At 39.5% G+C, this 12,775-nt stretch overlaps 1 protein-coding gene across 7 annotated transcripts in view; it reads right to left on the bottom strand.

The window, feature by feature from the left end:
- The window catches only part of ELMO1 (engulfment and cell motility 1), a 568,419-nt gene that overhangs the window by 14,176 nt on the left and 541,468 nt on the right, over positions 1 to 12,775 (bottom strand). For all 7 annotated transcript variants that reach the window (XM_077491651.1, XM_077491655.1, XM_077491653.1 and 4 more), the window contains one exon: positions 6,036 to 6,143. In XM_077491651.1, coding sequence (XP_077347777.1) covers positions 6,036 to 6,143 — 108 coding nt within the window. The remainder of the gene's footprint in view (positions 1 to 6,035; positions 6,144 to 12,775) is intronic.

Below are 12,775 nucleotides of genomic sequence, written 5' to 3'. Positions count from 1 at the left end.
AACAAAGGCTGTTATGAATTTGGACCCAGCGCTAAGTGCTCCCAATACCATTTCTTTTCTTTTTTGTCACTAGTATGGTTTGGTTATAAGGAGTGGTAATATTATATCATTACCAGTTGTGAGGGGTTAGCTCGGCAGCGGGTGTGTGTGACCCCCTGGATGGGTTCACAACACAAAGTCAGGCACAGCAGACAGCGGTGTAGGTTAAAAAAACAAAAGATCCGGTTTATTTATGCTACATGCAGTGATACATATAACAGCCAAACAAAATAAAACAAGAAAATAAATCCTGGTCAGCTTGACCTCTAACTACACACGTAGACTCCCTGTGTAACAACTGGGTGCAGCCTTGTGCTGTACCAGTCCCTGCCTTTGTTGTAAAGGTTTTGCCACACAAGCGTTAACTCACCGCACAGTACAGGTGACACACTCCCCAGCCTATACAACACAAAACTGGTTCCAGGATGGAGCATCTCCCTATGCATGCTGGGGTTTTTTGTAGAGGTCTTAATGAGCCCACTTACTACAGCTGGGCTCATTAACTCTTCCCCTCTAATTGTAAAAGTCTGCATAAAGCCTGAATCTAGGACACACATATTTCCCATCCTGGATACAACCAGGTGATTTTACCTGCGTGCTGCCACACAGTTTAATTATCATTAAACTGTATGCAGTAAAAAAATACAGTCTGATCTAGGACGTCCCTGAATGGATAATGAGCGACAGCAAACAAATGAGGTCCACACTCTCCTTTATCCTAAATGTCCAGTGTTAGATGGACAAGACTGTGCAAGTATAGCCTTGTTGGTTTACAGTGCTACCCTTCTCTCTGCTGTGCATTACAGGAGGCTGATTTCAAGGGAGATTTTAAATCTTTAACTGGTTAAATGGTGGCTTTTATATTTGTGTGTAGATCAGCTTTAAAAACGCTTTGGGTTCCATTAATAATACACACATTATTTTGAAATTGTATAAAAGAAAACATTGTTGTTAGGTTACAGCGTTTTTTTTTTTTTATTTTTTTTTTTACATCATTAAGCTTTATTTGCTGCATAAAAATTATATTAAGGTACCGAATACACTGTAACTATGTGGGTTCCAAAAACCATTTAAATCTACTTGCTAAAAGAACTAATTACTCGTAAACCTTATTCAGTATGTTGCCATTAATCCAGAAGAACAATGTCACTGATTTGTACTGCTGTTGGGTACATTGTATATTTTCACATTATTTATTCTGGAGATTTTAAGATCCACTTTGCTGTATATTCAATCAGCAAAAACAACAGGATTAATTTTACATGCACGGCGATCTTTATTTATGTTTACAGCAGATGCCAAGTCTGCAGCAGTAATTATATTAGAGAGAAAATCCAAAGAAAATCTTTTATTTTTATCCTCATAAGCCCCGGCATGTTTTAACTCAACAAAGATTACATGCTGAATAATGAAAATAGACTATGCAACGCAAAATCTTTTATAACATTGTAACCAAAATGCATAATGTTTTACAGGACTAGTAGCCGCATTTTCTATCTGTAGCAACATTTTCTAGCAGGTTCATACTCAAACGAAAACCATGTTAAACTACTGAAGACCAAACAATTAGCAGGAAGTCTTTAAGAGTAACCTTGTCTACTACTGGACCACATCATTAGGTATACAAGTTCTTGAGGGACATTGGACTGTTTAATTTAGTATTTTGCCAAAAAAGAAGTGTATATATTCAACAGGCATTTAATATCTACATCTGCTTTGGGGCATGTATATATGGTCAAGCGAATTAGTTGTTGTTCCACTAAACAATAGAATGGGGAAGACACATGATTTAGTATTTTTTAGGGAAGATAGTGGAAAAAAAAAACACAAACAAAAAAATGTCATTATCTCATGGCGGAGAACACAACTTGTTAATAAATGAGGCCTGAGGAATATGGCCATAGGTGTTCAAGGTCCACAACCGATGAAAGAACTGCTTTCTATTAAAGTGATTTGCAGTAGAGCTGCACAAACCTAGCTGCACGGTTTCTGGGGAGCAGAAGCTGGGACCAATACTTCCAGAATTGTTTATCAAAGAAAATTTGATAAAAAAATAGGTTTTGGAGAAGCAATTTGCGAAGATGCTACTACTGCATGTTTTAAGAATGAAACAGGGTGACAGGGTCTCTTTAAAAAAAAAGAAAAAAAAAGATAAAAGCTCCAGGGGACATGTTGTCTAGTGAGAGGGTTCAATTATTATTTTAGAATATACATTTGATAACATCGCTATATGACACGCTTGATCTCAAAATAAAAATAGGACCTATAACGGCATAGTTATATAAAAACACTGTAGTAACCTAGCTGTGGGGTTTCTGGAGAGCAGAAGCTGGGACCGATACTTCCAGAATTGTTGGATCTCTAAGAAACTTTGATAAAAAATAAAAATAACGTTTTTTGGGGAAGCAATTTGCAAAGATTCTACAACTGAAAAATTTAAAAATGAAAAATGTAAGTCTGGTGACATGGTTTCTTTAAAAAAAAAATTATAAAAAAACTCCAGAATACATGTTGTCCAGTGAAAGGATCAAATTAATATTTTAAAATTTACAACTGATAACATTGCTATATGACACTCGATCTCAACATAAAAATAGGACCTACAGTAGAAGGGCATAGTTAATTACCTGAGATATATGGATTAAACAGTAAGTAATAGGGACAGCCTACGTCAATGAACATTGATGTAAAAAAAAAAAAAAAAAAAATGCACTGGGGAAGTCATTTATTTCAATTAAAATCAGGCTTAGCATAACTGTCCAATGGATTCCACAGTAATGCCAGGAAAAAATAGGTCATGTCACCCGATGTGATCATATTAATGTGCCGTTTCACCTATTTGTTTACTTCTGCATGTACCCATGAGATGTGTGTAGAAAAATTAGATGAAATCATTGTAGAAGAAAAAAAATATGTAGGGATATGTAAAGCCAAACATTATAAACTACAGTAATTCATATCTAGTTCTTCTTTCTCTAGTATGAAATGAATTTGCCAATTTAGAAAGGTTAATCTCTGCTGCAGATATATTGGCTCGCATACAGTAGAAGTGCAGGTACCAATGACTGAAGCTTTAGTATTTATACTTGCAGGTACCAGACTCTCATCTAGATAAAGAGGCTGAAGTGTACAGTAAAGCAGTTATCACATTAATCTATGGATGAATGGTTTATTGGTAATGGAGTGAGTGGTGACCAATTATCTATGCTAAAAGGTGTTGTTATTAGGTTTAGAAGCCTGATTCCCCACCAATGGTTCTCTCACATAACTCAAATCTAAAATTATTCATATTGTTAGCTGTGAATGAATAATGTTGGCAAAAGCTAAATAATGAAGAAAAATAATGTCATCTGCTATACAACAGATACATAACAGTGACCATAAGTAGTAACCACAAGCTCATAAATGATGTGCAAAATCCTCCAATTTATCTCAGAAGAAGGGGTGCACAGCTTGCACGATTCAAAACACAATTTAAATATACTGGATAAGCAATTAGCAAGATTATTAATATTAATATTATTAAAGCCCAGGTTTAGTAAAAATTTAAAAAAAATATAGCACAAGGGCACTACCTACTATTAATCCAATGTGGCCCTTGTGCTGCTGGCTGGCGGGAGTTGGTAGGGCCAACAGATCTGTGACAAGCACTGATCAAGATGTCCACCCTTTCTTCCCACCTCTTCCATTCAAAGAAACTGTACTAAAAAAAAGTGTTCTGGTCTTATTCATAAATATTGTGTAAAAGCTGCAGAAGTTTGAATTTCTTCCCACAGTTGCCATATTGTTGGGGTTTGTTTACTTAATTTCTCCTTCTTCAGAATCCTTTCTTCTATGGACTGCATCTCACTCAGTTCACATACCCATTCTACTATTGTGGAACCTTTAGTTTTTCACCAGTTTTGAGTTATTATTGTCCGCGCTGCTATTAACATATGGCGTAAAATATCCCCCTTGATGAATTTCATTGACCCTGGAATAATTGACAGTACTGAAGTACAAATACTTAATTGATTGTTAGATTGTGCTATCTTTTTATTCATCAAAGTGATAGTACAGCTTCTATGAACAGAGGGGGGGGGGGGGGGGGCGGTGAGTACCTGTCATAGGTTCGTTGTTAATCCCCACCACACTGTGAGATTACAGCAGTGGGGAGGACATGTGTGTGTGTAATTTTAACTAAAATTAGGCAAAAATAATAACAACAATACATAAAATAATAATGCTAATGCTTTGTTGCACTGGAATTTAAATATTCACATTTATTTCTTGGATATAATAATTGCATTCAAATATTGTGACAATCTCTTTATATTTATTTTGTATTCATTAATTATGAAATGAACTACATGAAATACAAATATAGCTAAAGGAGAACACTGTTACCTTGAATGACCATATAGATCCTGTACACCTACTGATCCAAGTAAAACTAGGAAACATTAGCTTTTGGTCTTAAAGTTGTCTGCGCTGGCTTAGCCCTTCCTTCTCTGGGCTGGCTGCTCAGGCTATCCAGCTCACTTCATCTCTGCCTTCGCCTTGGTCACATCACAAGAAACCATCTCCTGCGTTCCTGTTTAAAGACCGGCTTGCTGACATCCCTTCTGGCTCCTTATCCTGCTTACTGTTCCTCCACTTGGATCACTGACTTCTGGCCTGGCTGATTACGTAATCTGGTTATTGAACTCTGGCCTGGCTGACTACTCGATCCGGTTACTAGACTCTGGCTTTGATTTGATTACGCTTACTCTATTTACCTTTTTATTAATAAACAAGTGTGATTTAATTGTGCTTCTCGGTCTGGTTTATGGTTTCTGACAAAAGTGTTTTCTAAACCCACAACAGTAAAATCAGTCTGTACTGTATATGCAGTAAAGCATGCTTTTTATACTCGCTGTGGAACTTAAGGGGTTAATCCTGCACATTGTGTTAAAAGGCTATTCTGATCCTCCCATTCTCCCACTGTCCCCAAACCATCTCCTAATAAAACAGGGCCTTGGGGCACTCTGCACATGCTCAGATGGTGTGTATTGCATTTATTTGGAGAGTGCATGTGATCAGCACAGGGCCAATCAGCACTGTCCAGACAGATGGTCAGGGGTCCTACAGCCTCAAAGGACAATCGGGGGAGAATGAAAACTCCTCCCACAAGCTTTAACTAGAAAATGATAGAAGCCACAAGACTGTTATATACTGCTGATGAGAAAAGGTATTTAGCAGTTTATATTTACTAAAATAATTGCATTTCCATGTTATGTGTACTGTGGGAGACCAGATATAGTGAATGCAAGGTCCTGGGTTTAGTAGCACTAATTATATACATTTTAGGCTGTTTTATGCTTTTTTTGTTTTTTCAATAAAGTATAGGTTAACTAAGTAGACAACGCAGCACAGATGCTTGGTCTGAGGCACACATTGTCTGAATGGAACTTCATACTGAGCCATATTATACAGGGAAGAGTCTTTGTTATGAATTACTGTTAATGAGCCATTGAACTGTGTAAACAATAGAATTAATAAATCAAAAAAGCAAACTGATAGACTTTAACACAAAAAGCAATCAAAAGCTCCTCCTTCTGGCTCAAAAGCAGAGAGCAAAATATTGAGAATAAAAAAAAAAAGAAACACATGACAATATTAAAAAAAAAAATACTTATTTTGCCACGTTCATAAATACATTACAAAATCACTATACACTCCACCAAGCTCTTGGGTGCAACAAAGAAATTCTCTTGAATGGGAATGTTGAAAATGTTTTCTTAATTAGCGCCTGCCAGCAGAGTTTCCACTGTCCGAAAACAGTCTCAAGCAGGAGGATTCATTAACCTCAATTGTGTAGATGGAGGAATCCATTAAATTTTCTTCTATGGCCATCCTTAGTGTAACCAGAAGCATTCAACCCCACAGAAACAGAATTACTTAAAAAAATAAATTGTGCATATGGTTTGTGTAAATGTAAGCCATGACATTTTTATACTATGCAAAAAGTTACTTACATTTGTCTTGCAAATTGTCATGTGGTACCTCCCCTTGAGGACTCTCTTCCAAGTCTCCATAGTGTAACACTTTGTGATTTGGTGAAAGTCGACAATACCAAAACTTATCTGCCAAAACATAAAAATCCGTTAAAACAATACAGTTACAAAGGAAACTCTGGTTACGCAAAGAGAAAATATAAAGATTAGCACCTATGTATTATATTTCAATACACAGTAGAATTAATCCATTTATATTGTAGTATATAAGAGGGATACGGATATAACATTTCAAGGGATTGATGAGCTACTCTTAAGATAAACAGAGCTAGCAAAAACTTGATCATTTGTGGGTGGATCGATGTAGAAAGCTAGTTAGAGTTTAGGGCAATTGAATATGACTTTTAAAAACTATGCAGGTTTCCATTTCTGACCTCTCCATGTGAAAATGCTAATTGCATGGCTCTCAAGCTGAAGCTTTTGCTTAAATACTTTATCAGCTAATGACTAGAAGTAGAAGAACTGTGGAATATTACACAGTACCTCCTCAAAGTGCAGTATTGTGTGCTCCCCCCCAGGTCTCAGTGGAGCAGCCATTCTACCCTTGTATTTGGGATCTAATAAGGTGGCCACTCTTGAAATTCTGGGGTCCTTGTGAAGGGATTTAAAGATTCACTCCACTTTTGCTCAGAAAAACATTTTCTTTTGGGTGATCAATGTACATTGTAACTATTTTAACAAAATGTGTTGTATATTCCTACCTGCTTTTACTCTGAATGAGTAGCTATTTGTTAGTTCATAATCCTGTGCACAGTGATTCTGAATGGGAGTGCTAATTCATTACAAGCAGCTGATGCACCTTCATGGTTCTGATAAGAACAGTTACAGTGTTTGTATCACTTTAAACATGATTAACCTTTAGGGGATTTTTAGGAGAATGCTTAAAACCTGACTTGTATCTGTGTGTAGAGTTCTTCACACAAGCAGGAAATTACATTTCTGAGGGAGTTCTGTTATGCCAACTGTGTACAGAATGTCTACAGGTTGCCTTTTTGCATTGATTTGATAGAAAATTACAGCAGCTGCAGGTTAAAAAGGAAAGGTAATTTGAATAACATATAATTTACAGTATGGCTTCTGTAGCAATTATATGTGCTTTTTTTTGCTATATTATTTTGCCATGATAGTGAGTTAGGTTTTAAGTATAAACAGCATATTCACCACAAATTGCCTCCAGCAGTAGACCACGCGTCCTTAACAATTAGTAGACACCACTGTCCTCAACAATTTCACACATGCATAAACTCCTAGGTTTAGGAGGGGTGAAACGTCGTCCATGAAGCCTTCACCGTCTTCCCCTCCTCACCAGTAGCACCCACACATTCCTCCTCTGCCTCAATGAACACAGCAGGCAAAGGATTCTGCAGGCCCTCTTCCAGTGCCCAAACTATCAAACCATAGCGTGTGTTCCAGGTGGATAACAAAAGGGATTGTATCACTAATCTCTGTGCTGTCACAGCTTACTCTGTTGGTCACCTCTTCAAAAATCCTGAATGATGATCCACTGACATGATGAAAAGAACCTTAGCCCTCCAGAGTCTGACCTCACACCCAAATTGCAAAGGTATTTGTTGATGGCACACTGTTGGAGCCTCTGCAGCATGGCCAACATCGAGTTACAGCATGTGGGAATGTAACAGATGAGGCGATTGGTCGGCAGCTTATATTAATATGCATTTCTGTCAGGTGAGGCAAGGCCCGGGGTGATCACCTAATGTAGCCACAAATTATTCTGGCTTGATGAAGGATCTCCTTCATGAAGAACCACTGCACTGCCAGGTTGAGGACATTTATTAGGCAAAGTACATGTGTGATTTTCTCAGATGAGGGGCAGCCAACAGGGTAGTGAGAGCTACCTCTCAGCCAGGAGATGCCAACAGCTCTGGCCCAATGTGGCTCCTGTACCCCAGGCATAAAAGCTGAAACGCAGAATGTTGTACTTAGCCTAGGACTTTATGTATGTTCTGGGGCGATTGAGGTTGACTGCTGATTCTGAGTAGTTGAAGGATATGGCTAGTGAGAAAGTAGGGATACAGTTGTCAGTGCTGCCACCATCAGACAAGACACATGATGGAACCACCAGCTCCAGCTGTGTGCCCTTTGCTGCATCCTTTCCAGCCACCAGAAGACTGATCCAGCATACTGTGAAGAATATGAAGCATTCCTGCTCATGCTTACTGAACCACATTTCTGCAGTCAAATAACAGTGTGGTCCAGCGACAAGGACACATTACTTTCCACATGCTGTTGGAGGGCAAAAAAATTGTAGCTGAGTATCTGTCACAGTGATAATACAGGCCAAAAAAATCTTGTATGGGAGTGGATTTTATGAACTGAAATGGGAGCAGCTCAAAACCAGTAGGTTTGGCATGCTGGCATAAATACGCTGGACATGGGTGTGATTTGGAGAATTTTTTTTCCTTGTGCTACAGGAGCTACAGTTAAAGCACTTGCCTTTTTGGAAGGATGCTGCTGCAAATTGGTGTTGTGGGTTAAGGAGAATTCTGCTGAAGCTTGATCCTCCTCAGCGTTGTGCCCTGACCATCTTCCCAGCTTAAGGCAGCATTCCCTAAGACTCTAAAACCCCTGTAAGAATTCCCTCTCTGTCAGTAGAAGCTTCAGATGCTGTGACTGATGCAACAGAATTTTGCAGTAGGGAAAGGTGAGAAAGTGAGTTCATTTTGATGCCAACTTGTCTTTTTAAGGCGCTTCTCCCATTAAACTTTGTGATGTCAGGGTCATGTGTTTCCTCAAGCATGTGGCTGGCACTTTTACTACGGCTGATCCTCTACAGGCAGGGGATGCAAGCCACAATGGAGCTGATGGCAACAGATGCATTAAAAAAGGACTACGCTGCAGAGCTTTGTGGACTGACCCTTGGAATAGCAATGGCTTGTACCCTGTAACCATGGGGAGCATAGCCAAATGGATTAGGATGACCACTCCCTCCAGTGCTTTGAAAGTTGCCCCTTGAAAAAATACTCTTGATGCTGTTCTGCCTCCCCCTCAGAAAATCATCATCTCCAGTTGATGGCATTCACAGATGGTTCACCACCTCATCATCCACCATTTCCTGATAACTGGAGCCCACTATGCAGTATACTACAACTGCTGGAGAAACACTGCCTCTTGCTGCTCTCTAGCTAATGTCCTCTCCCTCTGTGGTCATGTCTTCACATCCTCAATATCAATAAAACAAGGAACAAATCACCGCAAGTGGGGGCCCAGCACCTACTCATCAACTACATTTTTTAGCTAACATACACCAAAAAGATGTCCCAAAAGGTTGGGTCTCTGAACTGTGTCCACTGCCCTGCAATCCACAGTAATTTAGCAAACCAAGTAAACCTGTTATAAAGTTGCCCCAGGTACCAAATACATTGGTAAATTACTTCTAGCCTCGGGATCCCCAAAACACTGTGATTACCAAATTTGTAAATATTAACCAGAGCCTTCAAGTAACATGAACTCTTTTGAAGAGTTCACTTCAGTTTATCACTAAGGCCAGCCATACACAGTTTTGAATCCTGCTGAATCGGCTGAGATTTGAACCGTTAATGGGCAGGCTGAATTTACCAAGTTGATAGATCGATCAACTTAGGTACAACCAGACGGCTGGATTCTCTTGCGATTATCACTAGCGGCTGCTATAACCACTAGCAATAATCACTGTCTTCTACCGGCAGGGGCCACTTCGCCCACCCACCCTGTGCCAGGAGAAGACAATGTGCCCTGTGCCAGGAGAAGACAAGCCGCGAGAAGGGGCGAAGGCGGCCGAGAACTACTGGGCGCCGCCGAGATGTCCTGTGTATCTCGGCACCATTTTTAAAATCTGAAATGAACACTGACAAGGGGACAATGATGCACAAGGCTGCATTACAAGGCTGCAATGATGGACAGCCTGCATGACAAGGCTGCAATAATAGACAGGCTGCAATGACGGACAGGCTGCATGACAAGGCTGCAATGACGGACAGGCTGCATGACAAGGCTGCAATGACTGACAGGCTGCATGACAAGGCTGCAATGATGGACAGGCTGCATGACAAGGCTGCAATGATGGACAGGCTGCATGATAAGGCTGCATTGATGGGCATTTAAATGTAAGTTTTTTTACTTAAAATTCCCTCCTAAACTTGGGGTGCGTGTTATACGCCGACACGTGTTATACGCAGATAAATACGGTAGTTCCGATCTTATTATATAGGTTAAATTACAATCGGTTTGAAAACCCCCCTAAAAAACTGAAAATCTGTAGGAAAAAAGTATGATAGACTGGACAAGATGAAAAACATTACATTTCTTCTCAAGGAGAAATTAAGGAGTAAAAAGAAATTGTCTGATGCAATCCTAACTCTTGTTCTTGACATTAGTGCAGATAGCTGATTTATATTCTGGTTTACATGATTAAATGTGAACAGCAACACATCCAAATCTGCTCATTTGATTTATGGGAAGTGTATTAATGGACTCTGTCCAGATAGTACGTTTATTCAGTGTGATATAGGGTTCAATGCAGCTATAAAAGAGTGTGGGAACTGCATTAACGTGTTTATTAATACCTAAAAGAACTTTTCAAATAATAACCTCTAAACTGGTCAGGTAATTCTCCTTGGCATAGAATACAGATGAAGACTGTGAAGGCTGTAGTAAAGTCACCATTATTTTATCAACCAAAGGCCAAAAAGCCTGATTCTGTGTGAACTGTAGAATAATACATAAGCAAGATTTTTAAAAATGTGCTTTTCTCCATAAAACATGAACTGTAATTGATGTTTCAGGTCACCTCAAATTCCATCTGATCATGTAAATTTTCTTACAGGCTGTAGAACATCATAATGGCGCTTCACTACCATCAAAGCTACCCAAACCTGCTACTGGGAACCTTCAAGCATAGAGAGTCTTGATATAAACAACAGTGAAGTGTGACATCCACCCGTGCCAAATTCAAAATTAAAGTCCATCCATATGTGAAGAAAAATCTTCAATCATTTGAAAGCAAGGGACTGTGTTGAATCCACCACCTTTAGAAAGATTTACTTCTTACCAGACATCCGTGATCCTCCATTACAGAGGATCAGGAAAGGCATATAATATGGGCACAAGCTTGCTCCCGGATACTTCTAATGCCTTGTACACATGGTCGGATGGATTTTGTCCGAAACTGGTGTTGCATACACACGGTCGGACAAAGTTGTCGGAAAATCCAATCGTTCGGAACGTGGTAACGTTTGTTGTGTACGACAGGACTATGTAGAGGCTAGTATACAATAGCTTTGGTCTCGTAATTTGATCTGAGCATGCGTGGCATTTGTCTGTCTTAATTCTCTACAAACGATCGGAAAAAGTCAGATCGGATTTTTTTGTGCATGTGGACACGCCTGAGCTCATCCTTAGTTGTAATAACGCATAATGTAAGTTGTGGGCTTGTTGCCGGGCAGTCTGTTCACCTGTGCTGGTCTAAGAACTGCATTAATTAGCATTTTAATTATATCATTGTCAGGTAGTAGTTGCTAGAGGAGGGGGGAGTAGCCATGAGTCAGCCCTACCTTGTTATCTAACCCATTGTGTGATGTTTTAGGTAAATATTTGGGTAATTGTGTATTTGGGGGACTGACATACTTTCAAGTGTATAAAAAGCCTGTATCCTTGTCCAATATATGTTCCATGTTCCTACAAGCTAGTGTCGGCTAGTGTTGCACATTTGGCAATAATATCTGATCTCTGATGTTCAGACTGGAGGTAGCTGTATACTGATGGACGCACTCAAGTGGAGTGTGGGAGAAGGTTCCGTGACACTGTCCATTCTTTCTACCAATTTCAAGGTTATTATTATTATACAGGATTTATATAGTGCCGACAGTTTACACAGCGCTTTACAACTTGAGGGTAGACAGTACAAACACAATACACTCTAATACAGTAAGAATCAGAGGGCCGTGCTCGTTAGAGCTTACAATCTAAGAGACTCACATTCTTTACTTTATTGTTCATTTATATGTCCATTTCTTCAATGCAATTTTTTATACCTCCTTGTCTTGACATTAAATGCCATTAATCCAGTGCAAAGCTGCATTAATATAAATGAAGATAATGGATGACAGGCTGAATAAAGATGCTCAAGGCAAAACAGAATATAGATATATGTAAATACGTTCACATAACTCAGTTTAAAAGTCATCAGACCTTACATTATATAGGGAAGGATTCTGAGGGGTAAAATCCCTCAGACCAATGAGCGTCCAGAATACTGCACACGTAAAACAAACACAAACCAAATGAATTGATGTGCATAGCAAAAGACAACATTAACCCTGTGTATGACCAATTACATTAAAATAAAAGGTCTTTGGTTCAAGTGTCATTCCACTAATTGGCTACGTAACCATTAAACGCTTGCTGGCCAGCCGCCGTCATTATACTGTGGCAAGGTGGCACGATCCTGCAAATTGCCGTAGGTGTACGTTGGCACTCCCATCACCCAGCGGAGGAGCCAATTAGCGGGTGGGGTGGACTCGATGTCTGCTGGCAACCCACAATCATTCCCCGCAGCGACAGAATGGGGATCTGCCCGTGTTAATAATGCAGATCTCTGTTGTGACAAGGGAGATCACCCAGATCCTTTCTTTCTGCTAAGGAGGAAGATGGATCTGTGTGCTTCCCCAGTCACACAGTCCCCCATACAGTTAAAAAACAAAAGC

The sequence above is a fragment of the Lithobates pipiens genome, unplaced genomic scaffold, assembly GCF_037356315.1.
Source record: "Lithobates pipiens isolate NorthernLeopardFrog02 unplaced genomic scaffold, aLitPip1_a1.2 Scaffold_19, whole genome shotgun sequence".
NCBI classification, from domain to species: Eukaryota; Metazoa; Chordata; class Amphibia; order Anura; family Ranidae; genus Lithobates; species Lithobates pipiens.
The sequence above is the reverse complement of the archived record's forward strand: the minus strand, read 5'-3'. Positions and strand labels throughout refer to the sequence as shown.